The sequence below is a fragment of the Haemaphysalis longicornis genome, unplaced genomic scaffold, assembly GCF_048455015.1.
Source record: "Haemaphysalis longicornis isolate Haplotype H1 unplaced genomic scaffold, Haemaphysalis longicornis Haplotype H1 scaffold_7, whole genome shotgun sequence".
NCBI classification, from domain to species: domain Eukaryota; kingdom Metazoa; phylum Arthropoda; class Arachnida; order Ixodida; family Ixodidae; genus Haemaphysalis; species Haemaphysalis longicornis.
Window position 1 is genome coordinate 116,545,548 of NW_027526422.1, and position 25,710 is coordinate 116,571,257.

The 25,710-nt window shown below is 45.2% G+C and overlaps 1 protein-coding gene across 1 annotated transcript; it reads left to right on the top strand.

The window, feature by feature from the left end:
- Positions 1-23,922, top strand: LOC144146858 (alpha-amylase 1B-like). The gene is made up of 4 exons (XM_077678817.1): positions 1-216; positions 1,480-1,631; positions 5,192-5,513; positions 23,479-23,922. The coding sequence occupies exons 2-4, from the start codon at positions 1,554-1,556 to the stop codon at positions 23,907-23,909; spliced, it is 831 nt and encodes a 276-aa protein (XP_077534943.1). The 5' UTR covers positions 1-216; positions 1,480-1,553; the 3' UTR covers positions 23,910-23,922.
- Positions 23,923-25,710: the final 1,788 nt, after the last annotated feature.

Sequence of the window (25,710 nt, forward strand, 5' to 3'; positions counted from 1 at the left end):
GCCTGCCTACAATGAGCGATAAATCCAGCATATAAGGCCGTCGTGCAATTGTACGCTCACACCTCTGCTCAGAGCACGGGAGAAGCAATGGCACGAATGCCTCTAGTCATTCTGATTCTTGGTTTGCTCTCGATTTCTCTAGCTGCAAGGCGTTGGTCAAGCCCTCACTACATCGACAACAATCCTGACATTGGCCCTTATCAGGACGAAACAGATGTAAGTGAAACGCTAGTCAAGAAGTTTAGAACTTAAAAAGGGTGGCTCGAAGTTAATAGAAGGGGGTCGTTTGGAGCAATGCTAGCTCGGTAACTGCTAGGAATTGGCGTGTAAGTACAAGATTTTAGTAAATACAGCTACCTCTTGGGTACTGTAGGGAGGCTGGTGGCGTATCGGGCTAACTCGCAGGTGCACCTGAATGGCATGTGTTTTATATGCTCAGGGTTGAAGTTCTGAATAAACGCTGCATGTTTAAAACAAGGGCTGATTGATTAATAGTAGGGTTTACCCTGCCGACGCAACGCAGGTAGTGAGGCGCACCGTAGTGGAGGGCTACGAATTAATTTTGGCCACCGGGGTATATTTAACGTCCCCCGAAATATCGTACACACGGGACTTCTTGCTTTCCGCCTCCATCAGAATAGCGGCCGCTGCGGCCGGGATAGGCACCCGCGACCTCCTCCTCAGCCCAAAGCCTTTACCACTCAGCCACCTCGGCGGGTCTAAAAAAAAACCTTATCTAATGCACTGATTCATTGCGAACTCCGCGATAAAATTTTTTTGCGAGGTAATTGTCGACGTATGAAGATCACCCCTATTTTTTTTTCTTCTTGAAATTTTCGCGTCGTTGGGCATTTATGTTGCAGAAGCCATAAGGATGGGGTACCTCTCACTCAGCTATACTCCTATTGTTGAGTCTGGAAATCTTTTAAAAATACTGTGGTGTTATGAAAAAGACTGTAAAGAGCCATGTGACGCTACGAACGAATGACGTTCCGCAAATGCTTTAAATGCGTGCTCGTAGAAGTTCTCGTTAGCTGTCCCTATTTTAGGCTGTTGTGTACACTCATCACTCTATAAAAACACGTTGTTACGTGGTTTTATTGTAACTATTTATGTACCGGGAAGCTCTTGCTTCAGATAAATAAATTAGGCAGATATATCTTATGTTGCCTCATATCTATAGCGTTCGTGAAAAGTTTGTTGGAAATGTCTCTACAAAAGTGAACATGCAGTTGGAGCTGAAGTGTTTTATCACTAAAAAAGGGGGGACTTCGGCAGCTTTATGGTACAACTGAATTCTGTATCACTTGAAATGTAAGCTTGAATTTTGAACTCTCTGGAGCCTATTACTTTACATCCCCTAGAAACTTTGACAAATACCTCAAGCGTGGCATATACTCGCTGGCTCCTTTCTTTCATAAGTGCATTACCTATACTAAATTGCCAATAAAGTGTTCCACTCACCTACTTCTGTTATAGTGCTTCCCCCTGACAGAGACGTGGTATGTCATGTATCGAAACTACCAACACGATCCTTATTTTGGAGATCCTTCATGCATAGTTGTCAACGAAGTGGGCACTTTCCAAAATGGAGATGGCACGTTCGTGGTTACGTATGGCAACAGTCAAGTGTAAGTGGCTGCATTATTGTTTGGGAAGGGGTGCATCGACTGTTGATCCGTCTGGGAACGGCGAAAGTGGACGAGAAACTTATGCTCTGAAGATGCATTTAAAACCAAAGTTTTACGCCTTTTATTTCTTCTACCGGAAATAAAATTGTATTCCATAATGTATCGCTCTACTTCAACTAGCAATAATGTCGTATCTCATTCAAGTACACAACTTTGCAGATGGCATAGACGAACCCAAAATTTTGGCTCCTTCATCATGGATAAAGTTAAACACCTCGACTGGCTACAGCTTAAATGCGCGGAAAATCGGAGTTTAAACAAAGGCCACTAGATATCTATTCTCTTTATCGCTGCAGCTCTATGTTGCCAGGTAGATTAGGACACAGAATCAGAATAGCGACTACGTGGGTGCAGTGGTATGACAAACACTAGTATATTTTTAGTGAAACCTGAATTGTTGCTTTCAGTGACACCACAATAAAAGTTGAATTTGTCACCATTTCCAAGTGGGTTTGATGTTTCTGGCGTAAGTAACCAACATAAGTGAAGCGTTGCTGCACATCGGTTTAGTGCTGCACTAGTAGTACATGACCATGTCGGGTGGAATAATGCATCAACAGGGGAAACAAGTGGTAACTCGGTAAATTGGTGAATTGCACGCAAATGTGGAAATCGATGCCACGTTACGGTTTCAACAGTACTAAAAGTATAATTAAATTCAATGTTCCGGCCGGAAGACTGAAGTTCATCTAGCGTCATTTAAAATTATTGCACAGAAATTTTTTGGAATGACTGTGTTTGAGACGAAGGTGTGTGTTCCATTTTTGCTGGTTGTCTGTGTAGGAACCTGTGCTCACTGCGCTTGTTTCTTTTCATTCGGACTCGCCTCGTTGCTTTGACTCAAGTCTTCAATACGGAAACTCCAGCATATATGTGTGGTCTGCGGCCCCTTTCGCGGTGTACCGAAAGCAGCGAAAAGTGGCGCAGCAAAACGGTCCGCGTTAGAGTTCCTGTATATCGAGGGAGCTATATACAGGAACTCTATTCTGCGTGAAAGGCAGCGAAAGGTTCTGCGTTAAGCTGCGTGCACTCTAGCGTCGAACTTGCTGTGTCGGCCTGTCGTCGGCCTCTAGCGGCATCGCCCGCGCTGTGAGTGAAGGCTGCAGCGTGATGGAGGTCGCGGCCGTTTTTGAGCCACTTTTTTAAGCCACTTTTCTGTAACGCTTTTGAGCCACTTTCATGGCTAGCGTTTACGTGCTCGTTATACCCAGCACACGCTTCTTCGCGCACCTTCAGAAGAACTAGAAGGCGTTACTTTGCGTTGCTGTGCCCTATTTCTGCGGCTACCGAGACGAGTCGCATTGTGAAAACCTATGAAAAGATTGTGAAAACCTATTCATGATCTAAAAGAACTTCCCACATGAGAAATATGAAGTCAGAGAAAAATTTGGTTTATTAAGAGGGACACAGTGACCCACTGGGCACTGCAAAACACTGGGCACTGGCTGCCCTTATACCAGTTGAACAAGAAAGCTACCTTTATCAGCAAGAAGTATCTTTCAAGTCAAGACAATAACGTAAAGTTTGTATTGCTATCATTTGCAATAACAACGAAATAGCACAATTTTGCTTATCTCTCACTAGCCTATTGAGCCCCCGGGCTCGATGCGAGTTGACACACGTAAACAAGACTGTTTTTGGCACACAAAATTACGTGCTGCTCTACCTTTTTTAAGTTTTTGAAGGTCATAGAAGCTTTGTCTGCCAACAGAACGGGTCATATGTAGAAAAAAATCACAAAGTGTGGGAGAAAAAATATTGTTCGAGTTATTGCTTCAGAGCAACATTGAGCACCAAAGAGTTAATTAGTCTGGAAAGCTGCTAGAATTTGATTGGTCCTTGCATTCCAGACATTTTTGCAGTTCTGCGCGTTTTAATGGGCTCCTTCGATTGGCGACATAGTCAGCGATGTTTGGTCTGTCATTTATTCTAAAGGTACTGCTGATTCTGGAATTATCGCCGTTAGATTGTCACCGATTATGTCTATGTTATGTTTAAATTATCTGGTTAAAAGAGCGAAGTGCTTCTCGGGCGCCTTGACAAAATTTTGTACTCAGTTTGTTTACGGACAGCAGGCTTGGTTGTTATCTTTCAAATGTTTTTCGCTTTAAAACTCCCAGAGCAAGGATAAGTCTGCAGGGCATCGCAGCGCGGTGACTGATTTTAATTTTACCTGTACTTCCCCACCCCGCACTTATACCTCTAATAGTATGCACAGTCAACGCGGCGTGGGCGCAGTACAGTTTATTTTTCCGTAGTTTCTTCTCAGAATAATATAGTTTATTTTCGATTCTGGCGTCTGAGGTTGACTGTACTAGGTTACTCCAGGGCATTTATATAAACAAGAAGTAAAATAGGTGCCTGTTCCGGCTACTTATCCCTCGGTTCCCGCGGGACACAAATTATCTTCTTTGTCGCCTATTTTATTCTAAAATGCGGAAGAACCACCGAGTCTAATCTACGTCTCTTTTAAGGCCCGTCTCGCATCCACAGAAAAAGTGTTAATGAACTCGTCGTGGTAGGTAGGCGTTTGTGTATAGGCGCGCGCTGGGGATGAGCTACGGCTGCGAACCAGGGGCCAGAAGGCGAGAGAAGTATATGATTCCTTTGAAGGAACCACCTCAGTCTATTGTGCAGTTTGCAATGAACGCCTCTTAAATAAAGTTTATTCCTCCTGTACATAGCCGCCACTCACCTCACATCAACTTTACAACCTCGCCAAACACCACTTGGGCGTCATCGCGCACGCCTCAAAGCCGCGGTGAACTCTCTTTGTGTAATACCATTGGGTCTTCTGTAGATGGCGCTATTGCCACGTGTACTTACAAATAAAATACATAGTGAAAAACACCTAAAACTTAAACAATTCCGTGTGTGTTGTTTTGGCGGGCCATGTCACGTACGGCACGGAGAACGTTATATCGGTTTTGTTCCACAGCTCCGCTGGTCAGCCGTCTTCACAAAGTAAATTTCCTGTGCGGTTTTAAAGCGAAGCTTGTTACGCTTCCCTGATGCCGCTCGATGTCGCTGCAAAACACAATGCAGGAAAGCCAACTTTACTTAATGGGTCTAACAAAACGATACTGATGACAAGCGAAGCCACATCAAGAGCCTGGAAAAGGAACTGTTCCCTTGCTCCGAATCAAATGTGCATGCCAAGCGGCGTTATAAAGCTCACGTGTAGGGGATTGCACCACCCCGACACGGTCAAATGCGCTTCTTGTTCTACCCGTGTTTCTTTTAAGAAAGGGACTTTCATTTCCGGTTTCCGTCATCGTGGTAGCTTCGATTACGTCCAAGTGAAGGTACGCTGCTTAATGTTGTTTAAGTGCTATACGAAAAAAGTTTTGTTAGTAGAACATGAGAGCTATCAGAAGTTCTCCGTAATTTCTGTTGCTCTCGGTTTTGGTAGCCAGATGTACACGCACAACTTTTCCTGAAAACCGTATAACCATGTCTTTTGGAATCGTGCGATGCGTTTTTCCTCATTTTTCCCCCAGGTTCGCAACTGCAATGCTGTAGGGCTCCTGGACCTGGACCAAGGCAATGAATACGTGCGAGACAAGATAGCACAATTCATGAATCGGCTCATTCAGCACGGCGTGGCTGGCTTTCGCATTGATGCAGCAAAGCACATGTGGCCGGATGATCTAGCGGCATTATACAGAAAGCTCAACGATTTGAACACAGATTTCTTTCCTGAAAACTCAAGGCCCATGATTTATCACGAGGTCATTGACATGGACTCCGGAGAGCCTATAACTCGTTGGCAGTATCGACATTTGGGAAGAATAACGGAGTTTCTTTACGGCGCAAAACTGGGTACGTAAACTTTCTTTTCTATGTTCATCAATCCGACGCGTCGAAAAGGAAACCCCTGTATAGCATATTAGGAACTTCGAAATATACACACCGGATTTTAGCCACTAATTGTTCACAGAGGCCGCGGAGAAGGGCAGACTAAAGGCACTGAACAACGGTCCTCGAGTCGCGAAGCACAGCCACTTTTTATGATAAGTCCTGCTGTATAAATTAGAGGCTTTTGACAAGCTGTTAGTTAACAAGCAAGGCGAAGCCCCGCGCAATCCCTGGGAATGAAAACGCGGATAAAGTACCTCATTACGCTTATAAAACTGCCACATTGGCCTGAATCTCAATATCAGGCCCTCATGCTACAAGTTCACTCCGGTCGATTGCCCGAGAAGTTGTACTCGCTAGGTCGAATATACCAGTGTTCTGGAACACTCGTCTCTACTGGCTAGACCTTGATATCCAGCGCCAAACTGCTACTAACGCCTCAACACGGACGTCACCTCACCTTCTCGCCTATGACTAATTGTTTCCTTTACCAGTGCTTACTCTTTCTCTATTGGCATAGCCAACAGCCCTGTTTGTGATGTGGCCATCATCAGTTGAACACCCGTTACGCCATTGCCACGGATTCAAAGCACCAAGGGAGCACCTCTCCACCACACTCTTCAAACTGATCGCCCGCCTACAGCACAAACGATATTGGGTCATAGGCATTCCTACCAAAAACCCAAAAGGCTTCAAAAGCCTCACTCCGCTTTTTCAATGGAACTGGCCTATCTGAATGGTTCGAGGGATGCTTCTAGCCTGCAGCGTCGTTCTAAGAACAAGTGTGTTGGTGGAACTGATTACTGTTGTGCATTTTCTTTTTCTCTTTTCGTGCGCGCGGAAATCTTTCCATTTAGCGTTTATGCGCCTTGTGTTTTTTTTAATTTGCTTGCTCATTTTCTATATTTTGATGTATACTGTGATCCTTTGTTTCTCTTGAATTTCCGTATTCCCATCCCCACATGCAGGGAACCCAAATGAATAGTTGCCTGGTTAACCTGCCTGCCTTTCCTCTACTGCTCCTTCCCTCCTTTCTTCGAATTACACATAGCAAGAGAAATACTTGAAGTAGTCAGGTTAAGGTAATTGGTATTCAATATTGCTATTTTCTGCGCACGAATAAAGACAGAGACAGAGAAGGCAAAGACCGCACTAGACAAGCTCCTGCTCTCGTTAGTGCGTGTTGTTTGTGCGTAAAGGATGAAATGCTGAGAAACCCGAAGCGTTATTTTGGTTCTCTTAGGGTATTTGCGTTGGGTAATTCGGAAGTTCTTGCTTTCGTTGCGCGGTCGCTGTCTTTAGACATTTATCCAGTTTTCATAGGAGAAAGGTTCACGTTCAGCAACCTTTCTTTAAGAAGGGGCTCTTGATGTACTGAAAAGAAAGCTGAATGGAAGCAAAGTATCTTCTCCAAACTTTCTGAATTTTTACCATCATCACCGGTGGCATTACGTTTTGAGCGTTCACGGATGAACCGATAAGACATAGAAAGTTTCGATTTAATAAAAATAGCTTCATGCAAGGAGTAGTTTGTAGAATCAAGGAAAGGGCACGTGCAATGCGGGCTCTGTTACTATCAAGCCCAGCAATGATTAGATAAAGTAGAGTAGCTGCCATATTCTAAAATAATAAAATGACAAAGATCTTGTACCTGGCGCGATCATTTATAAAAAAACGGAGCCCACTAAGCGATTATTTAACAATGTGTACGTAGAGGGAACAGTACGTGATGCGCCGGTTTTAGATCGTGACGCGGTCGCCCAGATTGGGCACTACTGCGAGTTTATTCATACTCATGGAATACCACCTGCTTAGCATGCAGCATAACGTAGCAGCAGCCTCTGATTTCTTTCCGCAGGACTTGGGGTTGAACAGCAGCACATGATATCCTGGCTCTGTGTATGTAATGTTGTAGTAGAGTATACCACAGATTGCGAAATACGGCGGCCATGTGAGAGTCCTAGCCACGCGATTGTCCGTTTATACTCCATGTGTTGTCTTTTTTTGTTTATTTGGTGCTCTTGTCGCCTAGCTTGTCACCCAGATGTGTATCTTGTAGTTTTAAAGACTAAGAGTAGACCCCTTGCGTTAGAAATTTTAGCACGCAAAAATATCGAAATGTTTTTACATCCAGAACTTTCTGCCTCTCCCATAACACACATGCCGGTGTTTTTCCATGTTGATTGTAATAGTGAATACCCTTATTTCTTCCAAGCAAAGCAATAAAACGGCTATGTTGCGTGAGTTTGGCTTTGCTGAGTACACAACCTAATCGTTTATTTTTTGTCTGAATTGCGGAGCTATATTCATTTTGTGGGAAACACAGTCGTCTTCCTCTCCAGGTCTTTTAGGCTATTCCATCGTGTTTTCTGCAGTGCGTTACATTCCTGCGTCGCAGCCCATTTTAACCTACCCAAGTTATTTTATACACCCATGTTAACCCCCACTTCATGCGTTTTTGCATATTGGAACCGAATAGTACACGGTTCGCGAAGTAACTGTGCTTATGTTGTTAAGTTTTTCAGTTGCTAGCGAGTAACATATATGTCAAATGTATCACTTTAAATTATTGCTTTGGTCATATATGAGGTTGCTCGCCTGAACCGTAGCTCGTGAAGTTTCACTTTTGTACACACTTTTCTTGAAGTAGGGTCAGGATATCTGAGTGCGGCGCTGCGTAAACAGCTCTTGCGCTACTAAAAATATTGCAGTAGAAGCGAATGACCTGATAGAGTGGAACCTCTTGTTTGCTGTTTTCACACTAGGCCACGCACGGTTCTGTTCCTGGTATTAGAGTTTTAGTATACTGTTACCCTGTTTAGGTTACCGTATACCGTGTTTGCGGGAGTCGACTGTGAATGCGCGACGAGCAAGAGTGCACTGTAAATTACCGACACGGCCGTTTACCGCCGTCACCGCGCTTCTCGGGCAAAGTGTACCACTAGTCCTGATTACAGGAAACACATTGCGGTAGGCGCATGATGCTTGGTACAGAAGATAAAAGTAACCTTATTTGATGGTGTTTATTACATTTTCATCGTTAAATGATGTACAAGAGCACGACAAACAACTATTTTTTGGTCGGGAGAGCAACATTGGCGCTCCTACTTGTGCTTTCTTTAAATTATTCTTTTAAATTATTCCTTTAAATTCCTTTAAACACTTCCTTTAAATTATTCAGATGAGTTTCTGAGCTCGCAAACCGCTTTTGCGCCTCCAGCATTGTGCTGGGCAAGGTGGTGTAAGGTATTTAGTAAGTACTACAACATATTTTACCCATTTCGTGCCTAAATATTTAGCTCAGGCGTTAATTGTAGTTTACGTTGATTCCAAGTGTACTCAGCAGATGGCGCCACCGATAACGTTTTATTTTTAAGGTTCTGCAGGTGCTGTCTACAGCATTCTCAAGGCAAGTAATGTTATTGGGAACGCTTCACCCCTAAAGTGAAACATTCAAGTTACTTCACACTAAGGGAAATGTCTGTGAGCAACAAAATTATGCGTGATTTGTTTAGATAATAATGCACCAGATGTCGCTACCGTGGACCACGGCGGCCGGCAAGCCAGAATACGCAAACCGCAAACTGTGGGATACAACGTGTCCTACCATTTTCAGGGGTCAATGTGAACTGCAGCTTCCGGTAACATTCTAAACGGCAACGGAAACACGCTAACAATATGCTAAAACTTTCTGACACGGCTGACTGTACGTTGGTCTCAACCAAAAAAAAAAGTGCATAAAACAACAGTGTTCCAATAGCCTTAACCTATCCAGCAATACAAATTGTCCCAGAAAAGCAGATGTTTCCAACTATCCCCCGCCCGAGGTAACTGTCAGGAAAGCACTCGCACAACAGCGACGCCGACAGATACTCCGGTGTCTTCGTGAGGTTAGGGAAGACCGCACCGAAGAGCATGAGCGCCCTGTTGCTCCCATGCCGGAGAAGTTACCGCATTCCACACAGATGTTGGTTCGCCGCCTTGCCACCAACACCGCATTCTCACCTGCGCTGCGCCACAAATTCTACGGCAATGACCCCAGCGAAGGACTCTGTCTGCAGTGTTGCGTGCCTGCAACGGCTGAACATTTGGTGTGGGACTGTCAGTGTTACGCTCTCTTCCGTGCTCGCACGCTCCATACACTCCCCGAGGACATTCGCCCGACGACGTACTTCGACTGGGTGCTACCATTAAGACGAAACATCACCACGCTCACTTTGTTATGGACCTCTCTTGCCGCGTTTGTCTATGCCGACAAGGGTCCATGAGGCGTATTGGGTACCTACCACAGACACTCCTACCATCCCACCCGCCCTCCCTGACGACTCAAACACCCTCACAGGCCAGCACTGATGCAGACAGCAAGAGTGCTCTCGGACAGGCCTCAAATAAAGCAGGTCTTTCTCTCTCTCTCTCTCTCTCCCCAACTATCCCCCCACAGAAGACAGCAACGTTCATGTTTCTTTATGATTCGGCAGCGAGGCACACGAAAGCAAGCAATGATATATACCACACCCCACACGCATAGCACTAGGGCCGGTGGCCCATCGCTCGGCGGTTTTTGGAAGAAAAGTAAATCCCCTGCCTCTGGGTTTCGTTGGACCTCGTCTGTGGTGCCATTTTACCATTCTTATAGCTATGGCACTGGCTAACACCATTTAAATATAAATAAAGATACTGAGCGCACCGGGTAGCCAATGTAAATATCTGCGGTGGAATTGCCTTTCCTAAACCATCAAGACTCGAGAGGCCGCTGCATGTCCCTCAACTGCACAGCAGGACGCTTATGAACGAAAACAGTTGTTCCTCGGATTGCCAAGAAACAAGGGCGGAGCAGGTACCTGTGCTTTCAATGAAACCATCAACCACAAAACTCGACCTTCGTGCAGTTTCAGCACAATCTAGACAGCCGTTTTGCTAGGGTAATTTTTGAAATGAGCTAAATTATTGGTGTAACGCCAGGTATGTATGTATGTATGTATGTATGTATGTATGTATGTATGTATGTATGTATGTATGTATGTATGTATGTATGTATGTGTGTGTGTATGTAGTATATAACGAATCAGAAATGGGAGATGAGGGGCTCAGTGAATTAAGAGAGAATAAGGTTTCGCAGTCAAGAAAACCTCGGAAAGCAAACGGGGCAATGCGGTAGGTCATAGAAACAGATGTAGATTTTTTTGAGTGATAAAGAAAGTGGTGAAAAATGCCCCCAGGGTTGGATCTATGTATGTATGTATGCATGTATGCATGCATGTATCATGCACGTATGTGTGTATGTATGTATGTATGTATGTACTTATGTACAGTACACTCTCGATAAAAGGAACTTCAAGGTACCGAAAAAAATTAGTTTCGTTTAACGGGAACTTCGTTTACTGGGAGAGGTGCAATGTTGCAAATTTATGGTCGCACACACTCTCAATAGCATTTCATGGAACTCTAAGCACTAGAAGGTGAATGTAGCTGGTAGTTTTTAAGAAAGCAAGAAAACTAGAAGAGGCCGAGGCACAGCATTCACTAAGTTGATTTGGCAGCAATGAATCTCTGCGGACTGCAAAATGCATCAATTATTTTTGTTCGAGTCCTTGCAACTGCATCTTCACCGAGGCTAGAGGCCTCAACTTCGCGAGTGCTTACGAGCCACCGAATTTAGAAGAGGGCAATGCGGTAATGAAGCGTGAATAACACCACTACGGCTGAGGAGCTGGGCCCTGTAACCTAGACGTCTTGAATCGAGACCGAACAACTGGAACCAGAACTCCGATGTAGCATTCGTTGCGCTAACACGGCTAACCACTTACGAGACGAGGCTTACAAGGCCAACGAGGCTAAAAAAAACACGGAAGAAAAAAAAAACAAGAACGAAACCGCCGGAATCATAAAAAGCTCATTCTCATGCCGATGCACATTACCAGTTCCAATTATGGTTCTGTTTAGACGGTGACGGAGAAATTTTAGGTCTGATTACCGGGCGTTTTTTTTACGTTATCTGAATACAAAACCAAGCAACTTACAGGCTACTGTTCCTTTTACCTGGCAACTGCGTTTAAGTGATTTCCGTTTATTTAGATTCTACTGTATGTATGTATGTATGTATGTATGTATGTATGTATGTATGTATGTATGTATGTATGTGTGTGTGTATGTATGTATGTATGTGTGTAGTATATAGCGAATCAGAAATGGGAGATGAGGGGCTCAGTGAATTAAGAGAGAATAAGGTTTCGCAGTCAAGAAAACCTCGGAAAGCAAACGGGGCAATGCGGAGGTCATAGAAACAGATGTAGAATTTTTTGAGTGAGAAAGAAAGTGGTGAAAAATGCCCCCAGGGTTGTATGTATGTATGTATGTATGTATGTATGTATGTATGCACGTATGTATGTATGTATGTATGTATGTATGTATGTATGTATGTATGTACTTATGTACAGTACACTCTCGATAAAAGGAACTTCAAGGTACCGAAAAAAATTAGTTTCGTTTAACGGGAGTTTAGTTTACTGGGAGAGGTGCAATGTTGCAAATTTATGGTCGTACACACTCTCAATAGCATTTCATGGAACTCTAAGCACTAGAAGGTGAATGTAGCTGGTAGTTTTTAAGAAAGCAAGAAAACTAGAAGAGGCCGAGGCACAGCATTCACTAAGTTGATTTGGCGCAATGAATCTCTTTGGACTACAAAATGCATCAATTATTTTTGTTCGAGTCCTTGCAACTGCATCTTCACCGATGTTAGAGGCCTCAACTTCGCGAGTGCTTACGAGCCACCGAATTTAGAAGAGGGCAATGCGGTAATGAAGCGTGACCCAGTCGAAAAACACAACAGGAATTTCTGTCGCACAACAGAAATTTCTGTCGCACGACAGAAATTTCTGTCGCACGACAGGGATTTCTGTTGGGACTACAGGATGGTCTGTCGTGCGACAGGAAGTTCTGTAGTACAACTACAGAAAATCTGTCGTACGACAGGCATTTCTGTCGCATGACAGGAATTTCTGTTCGGACTACAGGGTGGCCTGTCGTGCGACAGAAATTTCTGTAGTACAACTACAGAAAATCTGTCGTACGACAGGCATTTCTGTCGCACAACAGGAATTTCTGTTGGGAATGCAGGATGGTCTGTTGTGAGACAGGAATCTCTGCAGAATGATGACAGAATGTCTGTCGTACGACAGAAATTTATGTAGTACAACAGACATATCTATAATGCGACCGACATTCTGCAGTCCCCACTACAAAAACCTTTGTAATAGAACTAGAAAATTTCTGTCGCATGAGACCTTTCTGTTGTACTACAGTTATTGTACAACACCCTGTAGGCACTACACAAACTTCTGTTGGCCCACAGACTGTCCTTCAGCCACTACATTCAGCATTCGGTAATTACCATTATTATCTACCATGCGACAGATCATTTTGTAGTCCCTGCAGATTTTTATAGTGTGAAAGACAAGTTTAGATCCATTGCGAAAGTGTCACATGACAGACCGTTCAGTATTGCTACAAAATCTCTTGCTTACCCTGTCGGAAAACCCCGCGTTTTCCGGCATTAGGAGAGCGATGGAATAGCCCGGAAAGAACGGAATACACAGGAAAACGCCGCGCTGAACGACAGCAACGCGGGGAGGTTGCTGGAGAGTATCGAATAACATGGGGACATTGCCTTTGGGGACAGGGCTTCAGCCAATGCGAAGGGGATATCACGAACGGGATAGTCCCGGACGGTATGGTGCCGCTGCTTGGCTGGACACGGGAATGCCGCGCGCCGCGATCGACGCAGATGCTCCGTAACTTGGTGTTTGCGGCCCGTGCGGTGCCGCAAAATCCCACTTTTTTAGCGTGCGCTGCACGGAAACAATGCTGCGTGCGAGTGACGGTCATCTCGTTCAATTGCATTGCAAGCGTCTGTTGTAATGAACGTTTGTTGCATTGCGGCCATTAGCATTCCGGCCGTGTTGGAAAAAACCTTTGCTACAAATTTGCAATTAACAACACAACTTAGCACAAATCAGACTAATGTTGGAGCATCTAAGCGTAGCCCCATAATAAAAAAAAATGGATACATAGAGAACTTCGGAAATTCCTTGGGTTCTTTGAGTGAATTGAAATTGCGTATATTGTACTGTGGACAATGTTTGATAAAAGAATCAGGCAACAAGGGTAGCCCCTCGGCAAAACGGACGCATAAAAAACAAGCAAGATGTGCTTTTTGAAGACGTGGTGTAATAATTGCAGTGCACATTCTGACATGTATTTCTGGGTGTCTTTGAGAGCCCCATTGTTTCAATCTGCGTGCTGTTGTTTTATTTTTTTAGCGAGCAATTTGTTTATTTTTAACGCGAAACATGTGTCCAATCAAGCCGAAATAGTTAAAATAAGAATTTAAAAACAGCGAACCAGTTGCCGCTACCTGTGTGAAAAAAAAAAAAAAAACGGCGCCAGTGAACTCGCTGCATTACCGTGATGTGTTAAAAAAATAAATGTAGAAAGAATGAAAACGCGCGCCTAGCTTCCCTCTAGCCCGGCCCTTCGGAAGAAGTTCGGGGAAGCATCGTCACCACTGAAGGCATGTCGCGGCGCGGCAGAACTCGCGGGACGGGGAGACCAGAATACGAAGAATCGAGAGGGGTGCGGAGGGGTCGCGAAACAACTTCTCGTGATCGGCCGGTTCCCTCCTTACCCTTCCTTTGTTCCCTCCTGCTTTTCGTCTCCCGGTCAAAATTTGCGGTGGCTGCGTGGCCCAGTGGCTCGTTCACATTTCACATCGGCGCTTTGCCTAGTTGAAGTTAGGCTTAACTTTTTTGTAAAAACGTGCATCTTATGTCCCCGCGGAGTGTCAGCAGCAACATTTGAAGCTTCGGAAGCTGTGGTAAAAGCAAGATCAGTGTTCCGGATTTCAAGCATCTCGATGTGAGGACTCCTCCAGCGACGACTAACCGGGGTGCTTGGGATAATTGGCACTTTAACGTGAGTGAATGCGACGAATCTCGCAGTTAGCGTGATTTGGAATACCTGCGATGTGCTTCGACAATCGACTGAACTTGCCACGATCGCTGCGTGACTTCGGCAGGTATCGTGCGTGCATACTCTTCAAGATAGTGCAGCACCACAGAGACGTGCGCTTTTCGCCACAGGATATCCACCCCTTGCTGTGCGAATGCAACGGAACAAGGTTCACAAAGGCAAGCATTCCAGCTAAAGATTGACTTTCCATTTTAATTTTCTCACGTTCTCACGTTTTGCAGTGTAAAAAAATATTTGTTCACTTGTGTTTTAATGGCCCTAACTAATATAAGGAACAAATTTTCGAATGGTTATTGTCGATGCTCGTTTAATAAAAATTATTTGTTTGGTGTAACAGCAACATAAGAGGGCAGTAAAAGCCTCTCCATGACAAAAAGTGAAGCCGCGGTAGTGCCCAGGAACAGTGTTGTAAAAAGAGGAAAATAAAATGGATAAGCACCGCAAACTGCTTTTTTTTTCGGACTGTGATCAGGCATGTGCAATCTGCGTAACATCAAACTTTTGTATTGCATGCATGAATGTACCACTTGTTGCATTGCTTACATTGCCTTTTGGTTCAGCTTTCTGAAATCAGTTATTCACTGAAAACAATTTCAAGCTTGTACCAGAAAGGCAAGAATGACCCCAAATGCTTATGTTTGTTGGTCATATTTTTATGGAAATTGTTATTGAAATTTTGAAATTGAATGAAATTTTATTGAAATCCTGCATACTTCAGGTACTTAATAGAAAAAAAAACATCACGGGAAATAAATTTCTTATGCCAAACAAGTTGAAATTGGAGACATGACAGGATTTACTACGAAAACAGACATGACAGGATTTACTACAGACTACAGAACAGGATTGACTACAGGGCAGGATTTACTACAGACTACAGGACAAGATTTACGACAGACTACAGGACAGGATTAACTACAGACTACAGGACAGGATTTACTACAGAATACAGGACAGGATTTACTACAGACTACAGGACAGGATTTACTACAGACTACAGGACAGGATTTACTACAGACTACAGGATAGGGTTTACTACAGACTACAGGATGTCCCATTCCCTCACAGGATCATTCTGTCGTATTTTTCTGTTGTGTTTTTCGACTGGGGAATAACACCACTACGGCTGAGGAGCTGGGCCTTGTAACCTAGACGTCTTGAATCGAGACCGAACGACTGGAACAAGAACTCCGATGTAGCATTCGTTGCGCTAACACGGCTAACCATTTACAAGAAGAGGCTTACAAGTCCAATGAGGCTAAAAAAAACACGGAAGAAAAAAAAACAAGAATGAAACCGCCGGGACCATAAATAGCTGATTCTCATGCCAATGCACATTACCAGTTCCAATTTTGGTTCTGTTTACACGGTGACGGAGAAATTTTAGGTCTGATTACCGGTCGTTTTTTTACGTTATCTCAATACAAAACCAAGCAACTTACAGGCTACTGTTCCTTTTACCTGGCAACTGCGTTTAAGTGATTTCCGTTTATTTAGATTCTACTGTATGTATGTATGTATGTATGTATGTATGTATGTATGTATGTATGTATGTATGGACGTATGTACGCACGTATGTATGTATGCACGTACGTACGTATGTATGTATGCACGTACGTACGTATGTATCTATGTATGTGTGTCATATGTATGTATGTATGTATGTATGTATGTATGTATGTATGTATGTATGTATGTATGTATGTATGTACGCACGTATGAATGTGTGTATGTATGCACGTATGAATGTGATGATGATGATGATGTTTAGAGTTTAATGGCGCAAGGCCGACTAAGAGCAAAGAGCGCCAAACAAAAGTGATTACATGAAATTGACATGGAAGTAAAAGTAGAACATTTCAGTAAAAATAAACAAAGTAAAACACAACGTAATGAAGATGACTGGTGTAAAGGGCCAGGTTGTCAACATGCATGATAAGAAATGAGATGTAAAAATTTTACGTCGGTGAGAAACTCGAAAACGCGTTGGATTGAAAACAGGGCTTCGTCTCCTAAGAAGAGTGACGGGTGTGGTGGAATATGTCGTGTGTGTAGTTGAGGGAAGTGTTTGCGTCGTGTAGTGTCGAGTGCCTTACATTGTACGAGGATGTGCATCACGGATAGGGCCTCTCCGCACCTACTGCACAGAGGTCTTGGAGACCCAGTGAGAAGGTGCGAGTGTGTTGCATGAGTATGCCCTATCCGTAATCTGGCCAAGGCGACTTCAGTGTATCTATTGCGTGTGTCGGTGGTGTATGGTCCCAAGTGTGGTTTTATTATGTGTAACTTGTTGTCTGTCTGTTCACTCCAGTGTGTTTGCCATGTTTTGCGAAGTTGTTGTCTGATGTGTGGTTTCACGTCAGTGTAGGGTAATGTGGTTATGTCTACTGCATTCGAGAGTGTAGCAGCAGTAGCCATTCGATCCGCTGCTTCGTTCCCGGCTATACCACTGTGGCCAGGGACCCAGCAAAGGACTAGTTCAAATTTGTGGACATACACCGACATAATATCCTTGATGATCAGATTGATAACGTGGTTTTTCGAAGGCACTGTTGACGACAGTGCCCGCACAACACTGAGGGAATCTGTATAGATAATGGATTGTGGGATGTGGCTTTGAAGTATATGATTGACAACAAGAAGTACACCGTAAGCCTCTGCCGTAAAGATACTAGTATGACTATTCAGAGTTCCAGTGACACTAAGGCCGGGCCCATGCGCCGCGCAGGATACAGAGGTGGAAGTCTTAGAGGCATCCGTATAAAATTCAGAATAATGATACTTCTCCTGCAAATACAAGAAGTGCTGCTGAATTGCACATGTGGGAGCTCGATTTTTACCAACATGTGTGAAAGATGTGTCGCATGACACAGGGCGGAGATGCCATGGTGCTACGAAATCTGTTACAGAACTTTGGATGGTGTCTAAAAAGGAGACAGCAAGCTCTGACGCTTCCTCTCTAACTCTGTAAGAGAAGGGCGCAGAGAACGATGGTCGATTTAAAAGGAGTACAGTCATGAATGTATCATGAAAAACTGATTTAAAAGGATGGTGTGGCATGGATGAAATTTTAAAGGCATAAAGGAGGTCTGTGTATGCTCGTTGACGTTGAAGGTTCCATGTGTTGCACTCTACATACAGGCTTTCGACCGGACTAGTTCGGAAGGCGCCACACGCCAAGCGGAGCCCTAGATGAAGGATAGGGTCCAGCATTCTGAGGGATGTTTTAGTGGCTGACCCATAGACAACGCTACCATAGTCCAGTCGTGAACCTATTAGGCTGGTAAAAACACGTAAAAGAAGTTGTTTGTCAGCACCAAAAGAGATGTGCGACAGAACCTTTAGGATATTCATTGTTTTTAAGCATTTATGTTTTAGTTGTTTTATGTGTGGGATGAATGTGAGCTTTTCGTCAAAGATTATACGTAAAAACTTGTGTTCCTTTTTGACAGGAATAGAGGCACCGTGGAGTCGAATGTCTGGATCCGGCCGCATGCCACGCCTCTTAGAAAACAGAACACAAGTGCACTTTCCTGGATTAAATTTAAAACCGTTGCGATCTGCCCAGACGGCTAGCTTGTTCACACCAAGCTGCACTTGGCGCTCGCAGATAGACAAGTTACACGATTTGAAGGACAGTTGAATATCGTCTGCATAGATTGAACAGGAGATCGATGGTGGCAGTGCCTTCTGAAGAGAATTCATTTTTACAATAAACAAAGTGCAACACAAAACACCACCCTGCGGCACGCCGTTTTCCTGCACATGAACCCTAGAGAGTGCAGCTCCAACTCGCACGCGAAACGTTCTTTCAGACAGGTAACTAACAAGCGTATTCATCATGTTACCCGACATGCCAAAGGACTTCAAATCGCTGAGGATGCCGTACCGCCAAGCAGTGTCATACGCCTTTTCAAGATCAAAGAATACTGTCATACAGTACTGCTTATGCAGGAAAGCATCTTTAATATACGACTCTAACGCAACGAGTTGATCGTTCGTAGATCGCCCCACCCTAAAGCCCGCCTGGCAGCTCTCGAGAAGACCGTTGTACTCTAAGAAGTACACGAGTCTCCTGTTTATCATCTTCTCGAGGAGCTTGCACAGGCAGCTTGTGAGGGCGATGGGCCGGTAGCTAGCGGGAGAGGAAGGGTCCTTTCCTTCCTTCAGGAAAGCCACTACTATGGCCTCCCTCCAAGAGCGAGGAATGTGCCCCGAAAGCCATATGTTGTTGTATAGATGTAGGAGTGTTTCAAGAGTGTCTGGGTGTAGGTGTTGTATCATGGTGTATGTGATTTTGTCTGCACCTGGAGCTGAAGGCTTACATGTGCTCAGAGCAACCTTCAATTCATGAAGTGAAAAAGGAGAATTGTAAGAAGTGTGCGACTTGTTGTTATCACGCAGGGACTTCTTTTCTACAGATGTTTTGTGTTTCATGAAAGTGTTTGTGTAGTGTGCTGAACTGGACACGTGTTCGAAGTGTTGTGCAAGTGTGTTAGCCTGGTCTTCCAGTGTGTCCCCTGTTGTACTAACCAGGGGCAGGCTGTGTGTCTGTTGTCCTATTAGTATTCGTATTCGTGTCAGACTTTATGTGTGTCAGTGTATGAGTTGATGGAAGTGAGGAAGGTGCGCCAACTCTCCCTTTTCGCCTCACGACGCACTCGCTTTCCAAAAGCCTTTGCCCGTTTAAAAGAAATGAGACTATTTGACGTGGGGTACCGGCGAAGGACACCCCACGCCTTGTTCTGGGCCTCTCGCGCCCGCCGGCAGTCCTCGTTCCACCAGGGCCTCCTTGGGCTGCGGGACCCACTGGAGGCCTGGGGAATGGACTTTTCGGCGGCGTCGAGGATGTGCGCCGTGACGAGTTGGGCGGCTTCCTCCACGTGTAGGTGTTTTATGGTTGTGTGGTATAGTTTAGATGTTTCTGTGAATGTACTACAGTTTGCTTTGGATTCATTAAACCTGTTATGGGAAGGTGGACTGCTCGGGCCAATACCTATATACGTTAATGAAGTGGGGAAATGGTCACTACCATATGGGTCCGTGCCCACACCCCACTCAAGACATGGAAAGAGAACTGCGGAACCAATAGCCAAGTCAAGATGAGAGAATGTATTGTGTCCTAAGTTATGATATGTAGGCTGTTTTTTGTTGAAAAGGCATGCTCCGGAGGATGTAAGAAACTTCTCCAACAGGCGACCTCGGGCATCCGTTCTGGAGGAGCCCCAAAGAGAGTTGTGCGCGTTAAGGTCGCCTGTTAGTATGTATGGTTCGGGCAGCTGGTCAACCAGTGCCTCGAAATCAGAGCTCAGAAGTGCAAAATCAGGAGGAATGTAAATGGAGCATACCGTTATCAACCTATTAAATATTATCGTACGGGTTGCTACAGCCTCGAGGACAGTGTTCAGAGTGACAGGGTGGCAGGCTAAGGATTTCCGGGCAATTATGGCCACACCGCCAGAAGAGTGTGTGCAGCCATCCCTGTCCTTTCTGAAGACCATGTAACTATTCAAGAAATTTGTGTGCTTGGAATTCAAATGTGTTTCCTGAACACACATTACACTTGGCTGATTAGCATGCAGTAGTTCGTATACATCGTCAAGATTTTTAAGAAGACCTCTACAGTTCCATTGAATTATGTTTTCTCTTCCCATTATTTAGTGTGAGAGCTACTGGAGTGTGTGTGTTTGTTTGTTTATGTGTCGTCTTTCGGGGCTGTGACTCTCGCCTTTTTTGGCTTGTCGGGAGGCTTTGGCGTCGGGACGCGTTCCTTGCGCTGCGTTGCAGGCAGGAACGGCCCGACATCCATGTCGTCGTCGGATGTCCGAGGGGTGCCCAACGGACCGGGCCCCCCGGACTTGGCCCCCCCTCGGGAGCCCTTCGTTTGAGCCGCCACCGCCGAGGGCGTCCGGGGCGCCAGAGGTGGCACGGGCGGTGCGGTGGCGGTGGGAACCGGTGCGGGGCCTATGGTGTCCATCACCTCGGTACCCTCCAACGCACTGGAGGACGGGGAGACAGAGGCGGGAGCGGCACCGGTCCCGACAGAAGAGGTTGCCACCACAACCGCTGCTGCCTCAGCAAGTGGCGTGGTGGCGGGTTGGGCTGCCAGAGGCAACCCCGAGGGGGGCGGCGGAGGGACCAGGTCAGACTCGCTGAACTGGGTCCCTGTGGAAACCACACGCCGCTCCGCCCCCCGGGGAGCTGCGTCGGCGTACCTCCCCAGAGGGAAAGAGGCGAACCTCTTCCGCGCCTCTGGGAAGGTGATGTTCTCAGTTACCTTCACATTAATGATCGCCTTCTCCTGCTTAAACTTCTCGCACGTTCGAGAGTAGGCGGCATGGGGTCCCTGGCAGTTGGCGCAGGTGAGGGTTGACGATGGACAATTATCAGAAGGATGATCATGCTGAGCGCACTTTGCGCAGGTCAGACGACCACGGCAGGAGTTGGTTCCGTGCCCGAACCGCTGGCACTTAAAACAGCGGCGCGGGTTTGGAATGTAAGGACGAATGGAGCATCGGATGAACCCTGCGTTGATATGGTCAGGAAGTGAGGAGCAGTTGAAGGTCAGGATAATATGTTTCGTGGGGATTATCTTATTATCTCTACGCATCGTGATGCGGCGCACGGCTGTGACACCCTGATCCTTTAGACCTTCAAGAATGGCGGCATCTGTCTCGTTAAGAAGATCTGCCTCAGAGATCACACCCTGCGAGCTATTCAGGCTGCGGTGGGGTGTGACCCTGATGTCCAGATCGACCATTTTCGTCTGACCATTAAGTGTGGTTGCCTGCTGTTGGTTTTTTACTTCAACAAGGACTTCACCTGTGCGTTGTTTTTTGGCATTGTAGGTTTTCCCAATTATTCCATCAAGGTATTTTGTAATCAAAAATACTGATTGTGAAGCAAGAGGGCGGACTGAGTCAAGAGATTCGATAACAAGGAAACGAGAGTATTTGTCTGGCTTTGGGAAGCTACTGCTTGAAAGTGGAGGGAAAGATACTTCGGTGCGGCCCCTTTTCAGGGACCGATCACGTTTGGAGGGGGGTTTTGAATTTTCTATACAGCATAGAAAAAAGCAGGGGACGGGGGTACTTTCTTCTCAAACCTTACCCTGATAGCCTGAGAGGTCCCGGAGCTCCCTGCCTGGTAAACAGACAGGGAGCCCATCCGCCGGAGCTTGACCTGGGCTCCGACGGCCACCGTTTGAGGCTTCTACCCTTCACCTTTAAACACATCACCACGGTAGGTTACAGTTTATGTTGGGGGCTCGGGGTCCGCGGTGTCGCCAACACCGTCACCATGAATACTCAACGTGCCTCGTGCGGGGGCACGTATGTATGTATGTATGTATGTATGTATGTATGTATGTATGTATGTATGTATGTATGTATGTATGTATGTATGTATGTATGTATGTATGTATGTATGTATGTATGTACAGCCAGCGTCAAAAGTTTCCGGTACGCGATTTCGAAAGTCGAGGTAAATTGCTCTGCACAGAGATGGCACAGACCTCCATGTGCCTTGCTAATTGAAGCATCACACCTCGGAGTATTGTCACCATATGCATGGCACGATCTCAGCCACCAGGCACCAGAGAAATTGACTTTGAATTCCGAAGTCGCGTCCCAGAAACTTTTGACACCGGGTGTACGTAAGTATATATGTACGTATGTGTGAATCCATGCAAGTATACGTACTTCGGAGGTTCAGGTTAGTTTGGCCGAAAATATCTGTGATTTTTTTATTAAACTGGTTCGGCAACACATCTTATGGGTGATATTATGTAAGGAGAACAAACGTTACCCACCTAAATTTGTTGTCTCGAAATTGAAAGTGGTAAAATATGTTTGGTGAAGAAATCCAACTGAGCACCATGTTTACTTATACCTTACGCGCACTTGGAGAGAAATTAATAAGGAAGGCACATAAATAAAAAGAACTCAACTACAGGGTGGTGATTTACAAGAACGTACACTCGCAAAATAATACCGACCATTAAAAACGGAGACGTAATAACAGGTGTAGTAACCTGCATTCCGTACAAATGAAGCAAGGTAAGGCTTGCTGAAAAAAGATAAATTGAGGAAAAAGGAGCTACGAGGGGCATAGAGACGAAAAACAGAATAAAGTAAATAATTATTGGCCTGGCTGCAAACATTCTCATGCATGCTTCAAAAACCCAATAACAGGCTTAGAAAGGCTAAGAGCAGTGCAAAGTACAAAATTAACGTGAGTGCAATAAGAATTTTGAAAAAAAAAATACAAGCGTGAATCTAGGTAACACTAAGAATTGATAAAATATATAAGTAAGACAAAACTAATACTAGTACTATAAAATGATTTCGCACATCTTTATACAATCATGTAAGATCTGAAATGAAAGCGATGCTATCAGAAAAAGCGTTGGAGAACATACGGGAATAGGTTACGCTGATATGACGAATTTCTTTGTTTCACCGTAGACCATCATGAAACTTGTGTAATTTTTTTCGAAGTGGGGGCACTCGCAATAGTGTACGTACTGTCTGTTGTTAAAACGAGCCCATGTTTGTACCTGTGGAACGCGAATATTTCGTACGATAAATTTCACCTTTTGTAAATCATGAATTCGTTACTAGGAGCATTCACCTGGGGAAACATGAATTCGTTACTAGGAGCATTCACCTGGGGAAAAATACGGCTGTTAGTATGTGCAAATATTATATCTTGTTGTAGAAGATTTCAGAAGATGGGTTACCTAAAAAGGGGTCGCGTATTAAGGAAAAAATAAAAAAAAACTAACGCCCACTGCTTTTTTCTCACGCCACTTGGGTAGAGCTCTAAAGAAGAACTTTCTTAATTATTGTCAGGAGCGACTTATTCATTGTTTGTACTCCCTTCTTTCCTTGTGCCAAAGGTGCTGCCTTCAAGAAATCTGGCGGCGACATGGTCGCGTACCTTAGAGCATTCGGCGAGGCGTGGAATTTCCTCCCAAGCAATGAAGCGCTGGTGTTCATCGATAACCACGATAACCAACGGGGTCACCGAGGAGGCGGTGGTGTGCTGACATTCTTCGAGCCACGCCTGTACAAGATGGCCACCGCATTCATGCTGGCCTGGCCCTACGGTCTTCCACGAGTGATGAGCAGCTACCGCTGGCCCCGGTACTTCCGCGATGGGAACGACCAAAACAACTGGATTGGGCCCCCCGCCGACGTCGAGTGGCGTATTAAGAAGGTGTTGCGGAATCCGGATGACACGTGCGGAAATGGATGGGTCTGCGAGCACAGGTTTGTTGGTTGGCGGGGATGTCCGCGCAAGCTCTGTGCGTTTACGCGTGAAAGATAAAAACCGTACTTTTTTTAAATACTCCACAACATGATTCTTTGTTGTAATTTTATATCTAAATAACAAACACTATAAATTGTACAGCTTAAGGTCGGAGAAATTTGGTACCGGATTTTGTAAAATACATTTTAAGGTGTTCTGTTAGAAGTTCGCCATAAATGTTATATTTATCGAGAGTAGTACACAATTTCGGTGGTTGGTAAAGATAGAGAGAATAAAATTGATAGAGTTCAGCAACTGTGATGCTCAGTCGTCGGCCAGAACACCGTTCTGGCAGCCTCTTCAGCCAGCTGGACAGCCCGTAGTTCATCTTGTGGGTGCGAGATGAGCATCATGGACTTCCACTGCTCACTGTTAGTGAGTCGGGACCGCCTTCGCCGTTTGTAATAACCTTTCAACATTGCCATAACCTATGCGCTAGGTCCATGCGTTCCTTACGTTTATGGTATTGGGGTGAGTAGGGCCTTGGGTAGCAACAGCCATACACTATTAGGTTTCGATATGTGTGGATCTGCAGGAGTCGCCAGATGACGAATTGTCGCTTAAAGAGGACTTGGGGCTAAGGTCGTTAGCGGGCGTGGCCTAAACGATAATGATGGTAACGTCGCTGTTTGGTACAAGCCTGTCTGTGTCCGACATGCGGACGAGTTCCGCATTGGAGGTTCCGTCCGTTTGGGTCGGTAAATGCTTGAGCTGCCTCGCGCGCGGTCTCGCTTCCTGCGAGGCCGGAGTAGTCGGGGTCAAAATTATGTTGGTCTTGTTTGTCCAGTTTTTAGGAGGACCGAAATTAGGGTAGCGGAGAGAGAGAGAGAGAGAGAGAGAGAGAGAGAGAGAGAGAGAGAGAGAGAGAGAGAGAGAGAGAGAGAGAGAGAGAGAGAGAGAGTCACTTTATTTATGATTGGGTCAGGGGGGAGTGTGGCGGTAGCTCTGAGGGCCTCCGCGACCTGTTGGGCCCTGGAGACGAGGGTGGTCTGGGTCCAGGGTGCAGACGCCTGCCTTTATAACTATGCTAGTAAAAATGAGAATCACTGATTTGTAGTCGGATTTGATCGTCTTTATTTTTATGGAGGCAAGCATGGTTAGAGCAATCGCTTCCGCATTGCCGGCCTCCGATTTTCTCGTTCGCATCAAGCAGGAAGCGATGCAGTTACCTTGATTGTTGACCCCCGCTATGGCCATTTTTTCTCGGTCAGCGTAATCGGCCGCGTTCATGTAGGCAGCGTTCGGGGCGTTCACATTGGGTTTTTGCAGGGAGTCACTGTTTACTCACACCCATCCTTGTTATGTATGCGATGCAAGTCACGGGGGAGCGAAGATATGTAAAGGTTTCCATTACATTATGCTTATGAGATTCTGAAGAGCGATCATATCAACGTTAAAAATAACAAAGAACGGAGCCCTGTGAAAGAACGGAGCCCCCTACTGCCTTAGAAAATTTGCATGATTTAAGTCTACAAATCGTGATACTTGCAGTTCAATCGGAAAGAAAGTATGAAATGCGTCTGTACACCCTATTCTCTACTCCCCGACTGCTGAGATTCTTAGAATTGCCGAATGGGTGAAGTAATCGAAGGCTTTAAAGCGGCTGAGCACGGGGAAGACACCGGACTTTGTTGACGAGCAGCGTGTTTCGTCAATAACATCATGCTTTATTGTAAGCATGACGTCTTGTGTTAAGAGTTGGCGATGGAAGAGTATCATGGTGAGCGGATATTAAAACTTTTCCTTCATGTCGGCGTTGACCATGTAAAAGATGGCAGGTACCGGGTTTGCGCTGAAGCACCAGGTGAGGGAAAGTAGA

What these genes read in the sequence shown, in the direction of transcription:
- LOC144146858 (XM_077678817.1), top strand. Translation starts at nt 1,554, where the DNA reads ATGCATAGTTGTCAACGAAGTGGGCACTTTCCAAAATGGAGATGGCAC. An exon ending in ACGTATGGCAACAGTCAAGT is followed by an intron (nt 1,632 to 5,191) that starts GTAAGTGGCTGC and finishes TTTTTCCCCCAG; the next exon opens with GTTCGCAACTGCAATGCTGT. An exon ending in TCTTTACGGCGCAAAACTGG is followed by an intron (nt 5,514 to 23,478) that starts GTACGTAAACTT and finishes CTTGTGCCAAAG; the next exon opens with GTGCTGCCTTCAAGAAATCT.